Source organism: Acipenser ruthenus, chromosome 13 (assembly GCF_902713425.1).
Source record: "Acipenser ruthenus chromosome 13, fAciRut3.2 maternal haplotype, whole genome shotgun sequence".
Taxonomy (NCBI): domain Eukaryota; kingdom Metazoa; phylum Chordata; class Actinopteri; order Acipenseriformes; family Acipenseridae; genus Acipenser; species Acipenser ruthenus.
Genome location: NC_081201.1, coordinates 39,852,921 through 39,871,608, shown reverse-complemented (window position 1 = coordinate 39,871,608; position 18,688 = coordinate 39,852,921). Strand labels below are relative to the sequence as shown.

Genomic DNA, 18,688 nt, shown 5'->3' with positions numbered 1-18,688 from the left:
CCTGTAGAGAATACAATAAGCCACTGGATTTACCAAACCGAAGCCCTTTGTGTTCCAGGGAACAGGCTGCGGGGCTCATCTGGGGTATTGTCAAGGCATTGAGGATTGTGTCCTACCCAAACCCACACCCACACCCACCACTTCTGTAACATTTCAATATTGCTTGCAAATGGATTTGCAGTACATTACAATTTCGGACCGTGGTTCATATGTACAAAAACACACAACAATCCCCCCCACTTTTTTTCCATTGACTCTATTATCTATCATCCTCTCAACACAAAGCAGAGGCGGCATCTCAGCTGTTCACCAGTGAAGATCAGCCGTATTGTGCAAGCCAACAGGATTAATATTACTGTCTGGGTAAATGAAATATATTATTGCTTTGTTTTACCATTCACTCTGAATTTGTCCAATTAAAAAACATGATTATACAGAATAATCTAAAAATCATTCGAGATTGCTATTAGGATTCAAATACAAATGTTTTTGCTACACAAACATCATATACAGTACATTAGAAATCTCTAATACATATAAAAATAGCACCATGCTTTGAAACAGTTGGCAGCAGGGAAGATGGCATTGAAGGAAACTAATTCCTCTCCCAGCAGGGAAAGCACTGACAAACTGCTACAGCAGACGGTGACTGGAGGGGAATGCATTTAGTGGGGCAATTTCTTTAAAAGGGGAAAGGAACTGCTTCATAGATTGCCAAGTCATCTGTAGCTCGTTAGAATTAATTACCCTGCAAATAAATATAGTCTTGCTTCTTTTACAAACACATGCAGTAGGAACTCTTTAGGCAGGTTAAGCTGATGTAACTGAAGCTGCGACATTGTGACTTGTGACTGCAGATAGAAATACATCGATGACCTACAACCAAGCAGCCAACACACATCGAATCCTGCCAGCGCCTCGCTCACAGGCAAAGCTGTTAGAATGTTCAATTATATTCCCACAACGGTCCAGAAGAGCTGAAGATCAGCAGGTGAGCCCACCAGCAAGTCAATCCCCTCGTACACCCAGGAGCTCAAAAGCAGACGCTGGCAAAGTACCCCTCCCTGGAGGACACAGGCCAGCCACGTCTGCTCAAGCACACCTGGCCAGCAGGGGCCGCTGCAGCGCTGGGAGGTCAAACCACGCCACATTGGCACAGTGAGGATACAAACCTGCTCTCCTGACTGCACCACTGCCAAAGGGATGGAGGCTGTTTGCAGTCTTCTGAGATCACCCGTAATGATTCAGCCCTGGTTCAGAGACAGCCACTCAATGCTAGAATCCCATTGGGTGAGGAACTTCTCTTGATGGTTGAGCCAGTCATGACCACCGCCTCCCATCACACACACACACACTCAGCATCACAAGCCAGTCACATGGAAACGCCCTCCCAGCACAGTCACTTGAATCACAAACTTTCACCACACACCTTGATGTTGTTAGAAAAAAAAGTCTATTTTAAAGAAACACTACATATAAATAACACTGAACACCATTTTTTAAAGATAATACAATTCTGAAGTATGAAAATTGTTACATTGATTTCCTGTACTAGATGATTAATTCAAAATCTTGAGATCAATATAATATTCAGCCACTTTCACAGATCCAAATGCCCTCCCACTTTCCTCCATACTGAAGCACACAATGTGACAAATGAGGAACCTCTTAAAAATCATCAGACTACTATCCTGATTAATATTTCTGTACTACTTAGGTGCACCTCTGCATCAAGATGTGTTCATTACCCCCCCCCCCCCAGTGCTCAGTACTGACGTGAAATGTCCATCTTTCAGATATCCAGTACCAAGCTCTGTGTATTAAGTTTGATGGCTGTCAGTGTGTGCGACGCTGTGTTTAAAGCTGTTGGCTCTAAAAAGGCAGGGTACTTATGCAAGCAAAGAATAATAAAATAAAAATGAATCCGTTGTGTTAACACACACACACACTGCCCACATCGACAAGGCAGAAGCCAGGACTGGCAATCCCAGTCCAGACACACCTCTCTACACTTTACACAGTGATTAAGAAGCCTGGTTTTATTCCCCTGTATTTGCAGTGAGTTTAGAGATCACAGTGCTTGTGAAGTGCCTGCAGCGATGGGATCCAGAGCCTCAGGATATGGAGGAGAACTCCTTCAGCAGGACGTCCTGGCTCAGGGTGTTCAGGGAAACGTTCTTCCGCACATTCAGGCTAATGGATCTTACCTGAGCATTTAAAAAAAGAGTTAGTAATCTCAACATAACAAGGGGCACATTGATTGTGAGATAAGGATGTGAAAGTCTAGGAAACTTTTACAAGTTGCATTAATTTGCAACCAAGAGAAAATGACTCATCAGGTTATTTAACTTAAGGTGACATTTCTGTGTTAGTGCTGAAAGAGTTAAAAAGCTAGCAAGAACTGTAGAGCATTTGGGTCTATGAAGAATGAACCAGATTCTTTTACATATTTATTTCTAGCAGTCAGAGATTGCAAATGGAAACACAGCACTGCATTTTGGAGCAGACTTAACCTCCTTTCGCTCACCAGCTCTTTGAAGAAGGCTGCCTCTTTGGGCTGCTCCGAGTATCTCTCGTACTGATCCAGCCCGTCCTGCAGCTTTAGTGTCAGCGTGTCGTAGTTCGAGCGTACCACCTCCAACACCTATAGACATGGGTAGGAAACACGCTGTGAGCTACAGGCAATAACAGAGACCTCTCCACAAGGAAGGAATGAACAGCAACCTTTAAATCAGAGACCTTGCCAGAGCGAAGTGCCTTGGAACAAGGGCGTGTTGTTGAGCAGTCTTAAACAAGACAGACATGCTGCTGCAACGCAGCGCTTTCATTGCCCTTGTAAGAAGAATGTTGGGTCCCCATTGTGACAAGCCGGATACATGTGCTTTCAACGGAAAACCCTGTGCATCAGAGAGCAGCGCTCCTCATTTCAACAGAAACCCTGTGCATCAGAGGGCAGCGCTCCTCATTTCAACAGAAAACCCTGTGCATCAGAGAGCAGCGCTCCTCATTTCAACAGAAAACCCTGTGCATCAGAGAGCCTGTCTCCTCATTTCAACAGAAAACCCTGTGCATCAGAGAGCCTGTCTCCTCATTTCAACAGGAAACCCTGTGCATCAGAGAGCAGTGCTCCTCATTTCAACAGAAAACCCTGTGCATCAGAGAGCAGCGCTCCACATTTCAACAGAAAACCCTGTGCATCAGAGGGCAGCGCTCCTCATTTCAACAGAAAACCCTGTGCATCAGAGAGCCTGTCTCCTCATTTCAACAGGAAACCCTGTGCATCAGAGAGCAGCGCTCCTCATTTCAACAGAAAACCCTGTGCATCAGAGGGCAGCGCTCCTCATTTCAACAGAAAACCCTGTGCATCAGAGAGCCTGTCTCCTCATTTCAACAGGAAACCCTGTACATCAGAGAGCAGCGCTCCTCATTTCAACAGAAAACCCTGTGCATCAGAGAGCCTGTCTCCTCATTTCAACAGGAAACCCTGTACATCAGAGAGCAGCGCTCCTCATTTCAACAGAAAACCCTGTGCATCAGAGAGCCTGTCTCCTCATTTCAACAGGAAACCCTGTGCATCAGAGAGCCTGTCTCCTCATTTCAACAGGAAACCCTGTACATCAGAGAGCAGCGCTCCTCATTTCAACAGAAAACCCTGTGCATCAGAGAGCCTGTCTCCTCATTTCAACAGGAAACCCTGTACATTAGAGAGCAGCGCTCCTCATTTCAACAGGAAACCCTGTGCATCAGAGAGCAGCGCTCCTCATTTCAACAGGAAACCCTGTGCATCAGAGAGCAGTGCTCCTCATTTCAACAGAAAACCCTGTGCATCAGAGAGCCTGTCTCCTCATTTCAACAGGAAACCCTGTGCATCAGAGAGCAGCGCTCCTCATTTCAACAGGAAACCCTGTGCATCAGAGAGCAGCGCTCCTCATTTCAACAGAAAACCCTGTGCATCAGAGAGCCTGTCTCCTCATTTCAACAGGAAACCCTGTGCATCAGAGAGCCTGTCTCCTCATTTCAACAGAAAACCCTGTGCATCAGAGAGCCTGTCTCCTCATTTCAACAGGAAACCCTGTGCATCAGAGGGCAGCGCTCCTCATTTCAACAGGAAACCCTGTACATTAGAGAGCAGCGCTCCTCATTTCAACAGGAAACCCTGTGCATCAGAGAGCAGTGCTCCTCATTTCAACAGAAAACCCTGTGCATCAGAGAGCCTGTCTCCTCATTTCAACAGGAAACCCTGTGCATCAGAGGGCAGCGCTCCTCATTTCAATTCCACAGCCTCTCCAGCAGGCAGATCCGTACAGGAAGGGCAGCTGCTCGTTTCTGTTGTGACAGGTCTGGCTAATGGAGCCCTCAACCTGACGAGCTCGCTCTATAAGCATGAGAGCTGGTAGCAATCTCACACTCCCCGGACTGTGACAAGCTAACACTCCACCAGGTGCAGCCTAGAAAGCTTTAATTGGGCTGCCAGCCATGCGCTTTACATACTGGCTGCCAAGGAAGCATTCCTTTACGTTGTTATACATGGGAGCACAATTCTGTTGAGGAGATAATCTGGACCGACTCAGTCTTGCAGTAGCCCAGCATGTTGTGTGCAGGCGATAGTGGTACCAGCCCACCCTTGTGTCAGTCACTCTGCACTCTAATACTAGGCAGACATGTCAAATACGCTGTATGATGTTTAATAGAAATAAATGAACATTCATTCAGAGAGGGAATGAAATGGTAAATGAAATAAATGGGAAGGATAAACACAATGGCTGTGTCCTTTGAAAAGGGTTTCAGTTCATTAATCTTTTCTGCACATATTTGTGTAATTCGTTTTAAATTACATAAGTGCCATTTTTGTCTCCATTTCTTTATTTTTGGATGACTGTTTAATTTGAATCTTAGCTTTTACAGACAGAGGGGGGTGGATTTGTTGGAGCCCCTGTGGATAAATATCCAGTCAACCAAGAATCTGGCTGCCAGCACAAAAACACAGGACAGGCAAACTTCAAAGTTGAATGTATTTTAAAATCTCTGTAAATGTATTTTGTATATAATATAACACATATATAATGACAGGTAAAGCACAGCGGTCAAGAGTGTTTGGCAACGAGACAAGAAAACGTTCCAGCCCAGGTCTGTAGTGAGCAGATATTATTTCCATGTGGAATCCACATGCAATGATTCCTGAAGAACTGCACCCAGTTCCTGGCCCTGTACAATAACACTGTGTAACCATGGAGACTGAACTGCTTGCACATCCCCCTGGGGTGGCGCCGAGTACAAGACAGAAAGGAAACCAAGAAACCAAGTCAGAGCACAGATGACAATATTCCACACAATGACTATCTTTTATAGTTATGGTCGAGTGTTTGAAGTGATCAACAATAAATACACAGACGGGTACAGCTTCATACCCACGTCCTGAGCATGCACATCATCACTCTGGAATTCGAAGCTGAAAAAGTACTGATGCAATCCTGGGCTCGGGGTCCCTAGGGGAGTCCCCACATCTCCAGAGTTCATAGCATGGCAGCCACAGGTAACAAAACACTAATACGAACTTCAGTGATTGGCAAGCAACTAATTTATGATGGATCTACAAGACAGCACCTGAAGATAACTTTGTTGCAGTTATTTCAGTTGCAAGAGCTTCAAGATACAGCCAAAGCAAAAAAAAACAAAAACAGAGAAGTAAGATTAACAGCAACTATAACCCCCTTGTTGAGAAGCTTCCGTCTCAAAGACTTTTTAAAGCTTTTTGATATTGTTGTTTTAAACTTATTAAAGGGAATTGAAGAAAAAATAAACGCTGTGAGCCAGAGAGAAAATAACATTTCCAGTGTTGCTATAAACTGGTAACTTCTGAAAAACTGAACAGGATCTCGTTAAAACAATAAAGTTGCACTCCTCAGCTCTCAGCACAAAATCAAATGTCTCCTCAAACAAGAAAACAAGATTTTGATGTTACAAATCCATCCCCAGATATATCTGCCCAGTTTACAACACAGAAGAAAGTTACTGAAAATCAGCATACAGAATGAGCCACAGCTACATAGTGGAGCTTCTTCCAACTCAATAAACAAACATACAGGATGACTGTGCCAGAAAAAGGAGAAAAAGGAGTGTTTAAGCTCATCAAACTGGTGTGGGTGTTTCCTGCACTCCGATTCCAAAGCACCAGGAACAGAGACCATTAGGATGCAGGATGCTGGCGAAATGAAAAGCCATGTTTATTACTGAAACCTTCCCTTGGGGGCCAGGATCTGAATGCAGCTCACCCAGCATGTTATCTGAATGCAGCTCACCCAGCATGTTATATGAATGCAGCCACACAGCATGTTATCTGAATGCAGCCACACAGCATGTTATCTGAATGCAGCTCATCCAGCATGTTATCTGAATGCAGCCACACAGCATGTTATCTGAATGCAGCTCACCCAGCATGTTATCTGAACGCAGCTCACCCAGCATGTTATCTGAATGCAGCGAACACAGCATGTTATCTGAATGCAGCTCAAGGGTTTGAATGAGTTACAAGTACTGTCCCAGTTCAGCTCAGGCATGATCAGGACACCTGCTGGTTCTAGGGTGCCTAGTCTACCTGCCCCCAACACCCTTAACTTGCATCTGATTTAAAGGGTACAGAAGGAGATGTGATGCAAAGATGTGTTAAAAAGACATTTAAAAAAAATCTTTCTGGGAATTCGGAGCACTTTCAACGTGTCACACAGGGAATCTTTGCCTTAACATGACAACCTGAGAGGAATTTCAGATGGCTGATTAAAAGAGGAGACATGCACCGTTAAAATGGTTACTGTAAAGCCATAAATATTTGCAACCAAAATATTTGGCGAATCACACCCATAAACCTATTTTGCTCCAGAAATGTTGGCGACCCGTTGCAATATACGAAGTATGTATCGTTAGTGGAATTTGATATTCGTGCCAAAAATATTAGCTTTTTTTCCCCCCCATACACAAAAAATGCATAATAAAAGGCTCACAAATATGTATGGCTTTACAGTAATTTAGAGGGAACACTGTTACTGAGCAATCAACAGTGTGCCCTTTTATACTTTGCTGCAATTATTAGGCATGACATTATAAATATGTTTGTTGTCACCCTGTCAGACAGGAAGGCGTATTCATTGGTTGGTGTTGAAATGCTTCTTTAACTGTCTCTGTTCCCACTTGTCAACATTTCAAAGTAATTACAGCTTGTAGTCATCAAAGAGATTGTTTATCTGGGATTAAACTATAGACTATATACTATGGTTTTCAGCATTACCAACCAGCATCAAAGCCTCCATCAGAGGTTAGTTTTAATATGAACTTGATGTCCATTTCAAACATCTTTGCCGGGGCTCCAGAGTAAAGGCGCTCAAAGTGGAGTGCAGGATGTGCCCTATAGCCTGGAGATCGCGGGTTCGAATCCAGGCTATGTCATTGCTGACCGTGACCGGGGGTTCCTAGAGGGCGGCGCACAATTGGCTGAGCGCCGCCCGGGCAGGGAGGGCTTAGGTCGGCAGGGCAATCCACGGTTCACCGCGCACCAGCGACCCCTGTGGCTGACAGGGCAACTGCGGGTCTGCAGTGGAGCTATTCAGATCTGTGTTGTCCTCCTGCACTATAGGTCTGGTGGCTTCGCTGTGGATCTGTGGAGCGAAAAAAAACGGCTTGGCAGGAACACGTTTCGGAGGACACGTGTGTCAGCCGCCGTTTCCCGAGTCGCCGGGGGGTTACAGCGGTGAACCGTGATTAATAATAACACAATTGGCAATTTTAAATTGGGGAAGAAAAATGGGGTAAAAACTGTGTCAGATGTGATTGGAGCCGAGTTCAGGGCAGTGCTATGACACACTGCAGTCAGTACCTGCACACAGTCAGTGTTGATTGGAGCCGAGTTCAGGGCAGCTCTGTGACACATAGCAGTCAGTACCTGCACACAGTCAGTGCTGATTGGAGCCGAGTTCAGGGCAGCTCTGTGACACATAGCAGTCAGTACCTGCACACAGTCAGTGCTGATTGGAGCCGAGTTCAGGGCAGCTCTGTGACACATAGCAGTCAGTACCTGCACACAGTCAGTGCTGATTGGAGCCGAGTTCAGGGCAGCTCTGTGACACATAGCAGTCAGTACCTGCACACAGTCAGTGCTGATTGGAGCCGAGTTCAGGGCAGCTCTGTGACACATAGCAGTCAGTACCTGCACACAGTTCCTTCTTTTACAACCATTCAGACACTTTGCTGATCTAGCCTGCCATACATAAAGACATCTATTGTTAAAGACAGAGGTGGAGAGAAGCCAACTCACTTTAACCGTCTTGTTATCAAAATAAAGGCAAGCGATTCGAGTTTAATCACACGTAACGATGTCCCGCGATCTTCAGAGAAATGTTTATTCTGCACCCCGTGCAGTCTAGAGAGTGAAGAAAACCAGAGTCACTGGAAACACCATGAACAGGTAAGAGGACAGAAAAAAATAAAATCAAAATGTATTTACTGAATAGAGCTTTACAACAGAATATGAATTTGATAGAGGACAATGGTTTTATTAGGGCAATGTTTCTCAAACTGAGGGTCCCGACCCAAAAGGGGGTCGCGTGATCACAAAAAATACTGATAAACTTAAGATTAGGGTTTCTGATTTTTTTATTTTAACCAGTAAAACACACAATACAAAAATGCAAACACTGGAAATGGTTACTCAATTCACGTGGGCTTCACCCCTCTCCCATTCAAAAAAACTACTGCATAACAAAAAAACTAACAAAACCAGCTTTCACCAGTGCAGCTGGGCAATGTCCCTCCTTCCTGACTTGTAACGATCATTGATTCGTTCTGAATACTTTAAACCCACCCAAGTACTGAGTGGCAGTACTAAATTTCTATTGGAGACTCCGCTTGCAAGACTTAAAACGAGATTACAATTACAGGTGTTTGTTTGTTTGTGTATATAGTTGTGTATAAAGTGCTAGCGCCGGTCAAAAAAAATGTTGTTTTTTTTAAACACGGTTTCTCAATTTGCCACAGTCCCTGAACAATGTTATGATTACTATTACAATCATTGGCAAACTCTGTTTGTTTGCAAGTACTGTACAATTCCAGCTCCCAGGACTGCCTACAAATTTATCAGACAGCAACACACGTTCTTAACTGTCTACATACCCCTGAAGAAGAGACTTTGAAAGTGGAACTTAAGAAGCAGGCATTATTTACAAATCAGAGGAGTCTACAAGTAGACGGTACCGATATAATGCAAGGTTTCGATGCTTCGTTCCATTTCTGATAGCAAAATTAAATCTTAATTTGACACAAATGACAGGCTTGTTGTTGATTTAAACACTTCCGCCTCTGTGGGTCTAGTATTATGCCATGGTTTCATTGTGAAATCTGCTTATTTATTTTACAGTTGACACACACTCCAAGCATAATGACTGTATGTCCATGCTTCATTTAGGGTTCCTATGCAGGATGTACAGTCATTTCATATGATAACGTACTGGAGGGGTCGTCACAGCCTGAAACATTTCCAAAGGGGGGCCCAGGAAACAAAGTTTGAGAACCTCTGTATTAGGGAATGGGGCAACATGCAAACAAATTTAAAAATAAATAAATAAAATAAAATAAACACATTCATATTTCACTCCTCCGGAAATCCCAAATCCACAGAAATGTCTTGTGATTTGGTACGGCACTCACACCAGCTGTCCTAGCGCTGCTGAGTGCAAGCCTACCCGTCCCTTACCTGCTCCTCTGAGAGCTGGGAGATGTGGTTCACAGCAGCATACGATTCAATCTTGGGGTTGAAGTGGTTGATGATAGCTCTGAAGTAAAAGAAGAAATACTTATTTTATTGTCTGTGTTTTATTGCTTCTTTAGATAAAAGCCCCCTGGTTGTGGTTTGCAGACAACACAGGTCAACATTAAGTGTTTATATTTAGAAATCACTGCCAGCGTTTGGATAACTCATGGAAGCCAGATCCTAAAGACACACATTACAGGTTAGTCACTGCGCTGGGTTTGAACCCTGGGAATCTTAGCCTCCCACTCGTTTGCTGTATGCGCTCGGCAAAACTGTCTCCTATAAATAATGAAACAGTATTACACTGAAACCTGTCAGAGGCTTACATGCAATGCTGCAACCATTGCAAGCACAGCACAGCACTGCAATGCACAGTATCAAGGTGGATTTCTGAAACAGCAAACTTTAAAACGAGCAGGGCTTTGAGCTTAAAACCCTTTCATGGATAGCGCCCAATAAACACAGACAATAATACATAGCACTGTACTGATCCTTAGCCACAAAATTAGGGACATGAACTTTTTTATAGGCTAAGTAGTTCATTCTTAATCAACACTGTATTCAAATAATTTGCTGCTACTCTGTATAAATCACACAAAAAACAAATCAGCGTTAATAAAAACACTAAATGAGGGAGTTAGGATTCTGAGAAACATCTATAGCTGTGGGGGTGCTGCTGAAAGATGGCTTTACTAGTGGGCAGTTAGAACTGTTCAGTCAAACTGTTTTTCACTCTCCACGTAGCTGCTTTTACATTCAAACACACTGAGCAACATTTATGAGCCACTATAACCATGTGCACAGAGCATCCATTAAGACTCATAAATCTGTAACCTCGTCCTCCTTAATCTACATGCTTTATGGATGCCCAGAGCCCAGCTCCTATCTGTCTTCACAGTGACCAAGCTGATTTAAACCAGCACTGCACAACTAATGAGTTTCAGTCTTTTCTTAAGCTTTCCAATAAACGCTGCTCGAATTTCTAGTCAATTCTAATATATTACACATTGTTTATAGAAACCTTTGCCTGATATTATTACAAAGTAATATTTTAACAAAAATATATATACTAAGAGAGCCATTTGTGCACTGCGATGCTTAACATTGAAGAGGTGCCGAGCTGTATAATGTAATTATTATTATTATTATTATTATTATTATTATTATTATTGTTTATTTATTAGCAGACGCTCTTATCCAGGGCGACTTACAATTGTTACAAGATATCACATTATTTTTACATACAATTACATTATTTTTTACACATTATTTTTACATACAATCACCCATTCATACAGTTGGGTTTTTACTGGAGCAATCTAGGTAAAGTACCTTGCTCAAGGGTACAGCAGCAGTGTCCCCCACCTGGGATTGAACCCACAACACTCCAGTCAAGTGACTCCACACTGCTGCCCTGTAATTGTATGTAGTGAAGGTTGAGTCTCTACGGTGATACAAAAACTCAAATCTTTGAGCCAAACATTTAGTGTTAATGGCTCACCAAAGAGTTTCTGTAGGGACCTTCATAGTCACGCTCTCACCACTGTTCTTCAGATGGATTCAATACTTAACTCCGAAGACGAACACACGCTGTCCTCTGAAATGTTTGCCGTCAACTGACCGCTTTTTTTTCCCCACTCTGCAGGCCCACTATGCAGCCAACCCAGAGCTACAGCGTCGGAGGACAACACAGCTCTGGGCAGCTTACAGGCAAGCCCGCAGGCACCCGGCCAGAGTACAGGAGTCGCTGGCACGCGGTGAGCAGAGGACACACCCCACCCCACCCCACACGGGCGACACTCGGCAAATCATGCGCCATCCCCTGGGAACTCCCGTCCATGGTCGGCAGTGGAATAGCCTGGACTCGAACCGGCGACCTCCAGGCTATAGGGCGCATCCTGCACTCCACGCGGAGCGCCTTTACCAGATGCGCCACTCAGGATCCCTATAATGACTTCTCTTATTGATGAAGCACGCCTGAGAGGTCAATTGGATGCATTAACCAAGGACAGAATGAGTTTGTTCTTTGTTAACATATACTAGGTACGAATTGACAGTACTTCTGTATTAACATGTCAGTGGTTTGTATCAATAGTTTACATTAGCACAGATTGAAGCATTACCAGTATCTAAGATGTTACAGTGATTATGTGTTTTTAGATTTAACTCAAACTCATTCACATGCTCTGCATTACTGGTACATAGTGTGCCATTACTGTGGTCTGTGCAGAAGAGCAGCTCAATACCACAGCCATAGGAGGGCTGCAGAACAGAAATGAGACTGAAGGGTTCAATTATCGTCCCAAAATTGAAAAAGACTAATTCCCTCATTAATGAGCACATTAGAAATAACAACAGCTTATTCATCAACATTAAAGCCCCTAATAAAATACAAGGCAAGTTAATTGAGCGATTATCAAGTAATTGATTGGTCATTAACCGAAACGTCCTGCTGATACATTCCCTGCCATGCTCAAGGGTGCTTATTCTGGTCTGGTTCTCTGTTTTACATTCCCTTCACACACTCAAGGGTGCTTGTTCTGATCTGGTTTCTGTTTTAATTCCCCAGTCATTTTAAGTCCAAGCATCTTTGCTGGAAAAAAATAAATAAATAAATAAATCACTGTGCCTCGCGTGTTCTGAGGCCACCCTTCCACCAGTCCCTCAGTGTGAAATATTATTGTCAAACAGCTTCTCACAATTACACAGGAACCTATTCTCTCTTTTTATCTCCCAGAAACACAATATAATGATTAATTGCAGCAATTATCTTGAACAAAGAATAGCTGAGTTTTCTTTGCACAGCAATGGCCCTGGCATGCTGAGCGTCCTGTCACGTGGGAGACATGCCACAGAAAGAAGGGCAGCTCTGGAGGGACTGGGAGGCACAGCGTGCCCATCTCCTGCCCATTCATCTCTCTCAGACTCCTCCTGTCATGGCTGGAACACTGTAGGACAGTTCCTTTCTCTCCTCAGCTCTGGAGGGACTGGGAGGCACAGCGTGCCCATCTCCTGCCCATAGGAGGCTGTGTGGTCCAGTGGTTAAAGAAAAGGGTTTGTAACCAGGAGGTCCCCGGTTCAAATCCCACCTCAGCCACTGACTCATTGTGTGACCCTGAGCAAGTCACTTAACCTCCTTGTGCTGCGTCTTTCAGGTGAGATGTAATTGTAAGTGACTCTGCAGCTGATGCATAGTTCACACACCCTAGTCTCTGTAAGTTGCCTTGTATAAAGGCATCTGCTAAATAAACGAATAATAATAATAATAATAATAATAATAATAATTCATCTCTCTCAGACTCCTCCTGTCATGGCTGGAACACTGTCTCTGTTTTTCATGTATTGCAGACTGAGCCGTATGTACCACACGTCTGAATTTGGAGCATCATTTTATAAACAGAGAGGCATTAATAGTCTTATTATGATTCAGTAGGTTTGTCGCTGATAAGATTTTGCGTGCCCCCTGATTTCAAGAGTTTATTTGTAGATTTTCACAACAAATTCCTTTCCGTGTTACAAAGCAAGCAACGGTGCCATCAGTCAATAAACAGGCCTCTACAATTCAAGTACTGGTACTCACAGGTAACAGTACTGTGCGAGAAAAGCACTAAAATGGGTCTGAATAAGTGCCATGTTTCAGCAGGGAATACTGAATCATGAAATTATCATTTTACTTCACCGCAGACCTACTATGTTCCTGCCCCATTTTTAGCACTGTAATGTTATTCATCTCAAGATGAGGCCTTTTATTCCGCTCACCCCACCCCCAACACCTGTTACTGATCCCTTATTCCTTACCCAACACCTGTTATTGATCACCTAGTCCTTACCCAACACCTGTTACTGATCACCTAGTCCTTACCCAACACCTGTTATTGATCACCTAGTCCTTACCCAACACCTGTTACAGATCCCTTATTCCTTACCCAACACCTGTTACTGATCACCTAGTCCTTACCCAACACCTGTTATTGATCACCTAGTCCTTACCCAACACCTGTTACTGATCCCTTATTCCTTACCCAACACCTGTTACTGATCCCTTATTCCTTACCCAACACCTGTTACTGATCACCTAGTCCTTACCCAACACCTGTTATTGATCACCTAGTCCTTACCCAACACCTGTTATTGACCACCTAGTCCTTACCTGATGTTGACGAGGGCGAGAGTCACTTTGCTAGCAGCTTCTTTCCACTGCCCAGCATTCGTGGAAAGCCTCAGCACTGAAACAGGAGATGAAACACATGCCGTCAGTGTTTCAGGTCTCCCATTAATTCAGAGAGGTTGTGATTGTATCCACTTTTATATCTGGGTTAGAGAGGAACAAACTTGGGAATCTTCCTCTCATTACATTGCCATTACATCCCATTGTGCAGGATTCAAATGAATATTTTATTTGATGCATAATGCTGTGCTCAGGCAATTTAATTCACAGCCATGGCAATAACCTACATTGCATAGCTGCTGCTGCTTCTGCTCAGAGAAGCGTTGGGAGGATAGATTTTTAATGAAACACAAGATACAAATCGAAGACATGTATTTATGTTTTATTTATAAACAAACTGGTTATGGTGTTACTCTTAAACATCAAAGGAGGGGCCTGTTTGTTCCTGCATGTGTTCATCAGCTACGTTCATCATCACACGGTGGCTCTCTCTGCTTGCACTCCGTACTGGATAGATATGCAGCCAAAAAGAAGCATGCCATTCCACACACAGAGATGCAAGGATCTATGCCTGAGAAAGGGCAAAGGATGCCTAGTGGGTTCCTTCCGTCCCCATGGACAGATCTGTCTACACAGTGTGAACTCTAAGTGTTGCACAGAAGCTGGAGTCCTGTAAGGCAGGTTAAAGCAAACCTACACAGAAACACTGAACTGTATTCTTCTTCTTCTTGCTTTGCTGAAATTACAATTTTCAAGATTACACATAGTAGTCTACATTAAACTTGCAGCACAGATCATAGCTCAATAAAATACCCGCAGAGCACCATGTAGGTCTGGTACTCCTACAATCATTTTGTAACAAGCTCACCCCCCTAAACATAGAAATGCAATTCCTTTTTTTCATCAAAAATGACATTAGGCGCTTGAAGCCAAGCTGATTTTATATCACCTTAAAAAGGTTCACAGTTATTCAAACTAGAAGTATAACTGGTACCAAAAATATCCACTATCAATTTCAATTCCAGAACGGAAGCGATTAAGTGATATTGCAAATCTAAAACGCATTTGAAAATGTGCTGAGCAGTTTAACTTCAGTGAAATCAAAGAGATTCAGAAAATCAAAGAGATAAGTGGATGGAGGCCAAAGGAGACAGCCTGCAAATTGACACATTTACTACAGCGTTTCTTAAAGAACCTCTATTTCATCCAGGTTTAACTGTGTTACCAGGTGTGTTTCTACTACAGACTGGCATAGGAGCTAAATAACTTTGGTGCCAACCCTGGGGATCTTACTGCCCTGGCCAGTCATTAATACATAACTGTATACCCATTACAGCAAAGAAGGGCTGAGGAGAGCTACCCATTACCATACAGCAAAGGTGGTTTGCTTGAGAGGATTTAAGCTTTTAAAATTACTTGAAGTCTTCAATTTGACAAAGTTCACGCTAATCAATATTTGAATTGCAGGAGACATTGTTTTACAAATAGAGTGTTCAGTGGAATGGGTTACCAACCATCAGGATCCTTAAAGAACCGACCAGATCCTGGGTACCAACCATCAGGATCCTTCGAGAACTGACCAGATCAGGGGGGTACCAACCATCAGGATCCTTCGAGATCCGACTAGATCAGGGGTGTCCAATCACAGCCCTGGAGGGACCTTCCACTCCAGGTTTAACAGGCAAAACAAGATCATTAACTACTAACTAACACAGGAGGCTGTGTGGTCCAGAGGTTAAAGAAAAGGGCTTGTAACCAGGAGGTCCCCAGTTCAAATCCCGGCTCACTCACTGTGTGATGCTGAGCAAGACACTTAACCTCCTTGTGCTCCGTCTTTTGGGTGAGACGTTGTTGTTGGTGACTCTGCAGCTTATGCATAGTTCACACACCCTAGTCTCTGCAAGTCACCTTCGGCGTCTGCCAAATAAACAAATAAAACTACATGTCTGGGTGGAGGTTTCATTGGTTCAAATTAACAATTTCAAACAGGGTTGGATCAAAGGCCAGAAGTGGAAGGGGCAGCTTTGGCCACCCCTGGACTAGATGGTAAGTTCTGTGCAAAATCACTTGGAACCGAACCAGATGAGCACTGATGGTCTGAATGGTTTCTAACTTTTCTAAGCATGATTTTCTTTCCTTAATCTGTCCATCCCCATCTCTGTGAGTAGGTAAAGTCCCACTTACCCATACAGTAGAGGTTATCAAAGACCTGGTGCATCCTGACGATCTCGTAATACAGCTCATCGTAACTGCTGGGAGTCGGCAGGAAGGTATCGCCGTATGTTATAAACATGTTGAATAAATTGATCACCTGCAGCATAAAAAGAGAAAGGAATATCCATGGATACAAGTGCTCACAATACTAGAGCCATGTAAAGATGTCTCCCATACATCCCCATTGTCACAGATACTAGAGCCATGTAAAGATGTCTCCCATACATCCCCATTGTCACAGATACTAGAGCCATGTAAAGATGCCTCCCATACATCCCCATTGTCAGATACTAGAGCCATGTAAAGATGCCTCCCATACATCCCCATTGTCACAGATACTAGAGCCATGTAAAGATGCCTCCCATACATCCCCATTGTCACAGATACTAGAGCCATGTAAAGATGCCTCCCATACATCCCCATTGTCACAGATACTAGAGCCATGTAAAGATGCCTCCCATACATCCCCATTGTCAGATACTAGAGCCATGTAAAGATGCCTCCCATACATCCCCATTGTCACAGATACTAGAGCCATGTAAAGATGCCTCCCATACATCCCCAGTCACAGATACTAGAGCCATGTAAAGATGTCTCCCATACATCCCCATTGTCAGATACTAGAGCCATGTAAAGATGCCTCCCATACATCCCCATTGTCACAGATACTAGAGCCATGTAAAGATGCCTCCCATACATCCCCATTGTCACAGATACTAGAGCCATGTAAATATGCCTCCCATACATCCCCATTGTCACAGATACTAGAGCCATGTAAAGATGCCTCCCATACATCCTCATTGTCAGATACTAGAGCCATGTAAAGATGCCTCCCATACATCCCCATTGTCAGATACTAGAGCCATGTAAAGATGCCTCCCATACATCCCCATTGTCAGATACTTGAGCCATGTAAAGATGCCTCCCATACATCCCCATTGTCACAGACTAGAGCCAGGTAAAGATGCCTCCCATACATCCCCATTGTCACAGATACTAGAGCCATGTAAAGATGCCTCCCATACATCCCCATTGTCAGATACTAGAGCCATGTAAAGATGCCTCCCATACATCCCCATTGTCACAGATACTAGAGCCATGTAAAGATGCCTCCCATACATCCCCATTGTCACAGATACTAGAGCCATGTAAAGATGCCTCCCATACATCCCCATTGTCACAGATACTAGAGCCATGTAAAGATGCCTCCCATACATCCCCATTGTCAGATACTAGAGCCATGTAAAGATGCCTCCCATACATCCCCATTGTCACAGATACTAGAGCCATGTAAAGATGCCTCCCATACATCCCCATTGTCAGATACTTGAGCCATGTAAAGATGCCTCCCATACATCCCCATTGTCACAGATACTAGAGCCATGTAAAGATGTCTCCCATACATCCCCATTGTCAGATACTAGAGCCATGTAAAGATGTCTCTCATACATCCCAAAGTCAGATACTGTAGGGAGGCTGTGTGGTCCAGTGGTTAAAGAAAAGGGCTTGTAACCAGGAGGTCTCCGGTTCAAATCCCACCTCAGCCACTGTCTCATTGTGCGACCCTGAGCAAGTCACTTAACCTCCTTGTGCTCTGTCTTTCGGGTGAGATGTAGTTGATGCATAGTTCACACACCCTAGTCTGTAAGTCGCCTTGGATAAAGGCGTCTGCTAAATAAACAAATAATAATAATAATAATAATAATAATAATACTAGAGCCATGTAAAGATGTCTCCCATACATTTTTAAATGCACTAAAATAAATGATCTTTACATAGCAAATTTGGGCAGACTGCCATCATCTGGATTTCTACTTTTCTGCATTCCTCTGAGTTTAACCTTACATCTCAGAAAGCACACTTTCAATATTCAGTCAGTATTGTTTACTGCATGCTCCTGTTACCGGTTAATGAAGAAGGATGTTAGAAATTGCATATTTAATTGCATACCAACAGCTTAGGAACCAAGTAAAGAATGTGCAAGAAAAACTTACCAGCAGTGCCAGGTGAAAGACGTTGTACTTGGTCAGAAGAACGGTCTCATTTGACATGAGAAATTTCACCAGGTTAATGAGCGCTTCAATAGAAAAGAAACAAAGACCTCAGGACTCGGTATGAAAGCCCCCTATTTCCAGTTCTGGTACTTCTAAAAGCTACGATAACATTGTCCCGCGATTTGGAGCTCCTTTATAGAGAAAAGGCCCAAGCAGGACCCTATCTTATGATTTAACCTGGCAGGAAGTTATTATATAAAGACGCAATAAAAGACATGTTTCACAAAGCCATTAAAAAAAGAACATCCTGCTAGCCAGTTGACAGGAGACATCATTCCCTCTATGTGGTCTATGTGACAGGATATGTGCGGTGTGATTCACAGCCAGGGTTTTTAGTTTTATACTCCTGTATGATCCTCCTCGCATTAGCTCTGGCAATTCAGGTGGTGCTGTTACTGTCAGTCTCGTAATGAATGGACCAGGGACCCCTAGGGGGATTCAGGTGGTGCTGTTAAG

The 18,688-nt window shown here is 43.6% G+C and overlaps 1 protein-coding gene across 2 annotated transcripts in view; it reads right to left on the bottom strand.

Annotated features, from left to right (window-relative positions):
- Positions 1-1,434: 1,434 nt before the first annotated feature.
- Positions 1,435-18,688, bottom strand: part of LOC117417799 (armadillo-like helical domain-containing protein 3) — a 31,460-nt gene continuing 14,206 nt past the window's right edge. For both annotated transcript variants that reach the window (XM_034030124.3, XM_034030125.3), the window contains 6 exons: positions 18,173-18,255; positions 16,149-16,275; positions 13,947-14,022; positions 9,740-9,818; positions 2,528-2,644; positions 1,435-2,207 (listed from right to left, as the gene is read on the bottom strand). In XM_034030124.3, the coding sequence (XP_033886015.3) occupies positions 2,115-2,207; positions 2,528-2,644; positions 9,740-9,818; positions 13,947-14,022; positions 16,149-16,275; positions 18,173-18,255 (575 nt within the window). In that variant the 3' untranslated portion in view covers positions 1,435-2,114. The remainder of the gene's footprint in view (positions 2,208-2,527; positions 2,645-9,739; positions 9,819-13,946; positions 14,023-16,148; positions 16,276-18,172; positions 18,256-18,688) is intronic.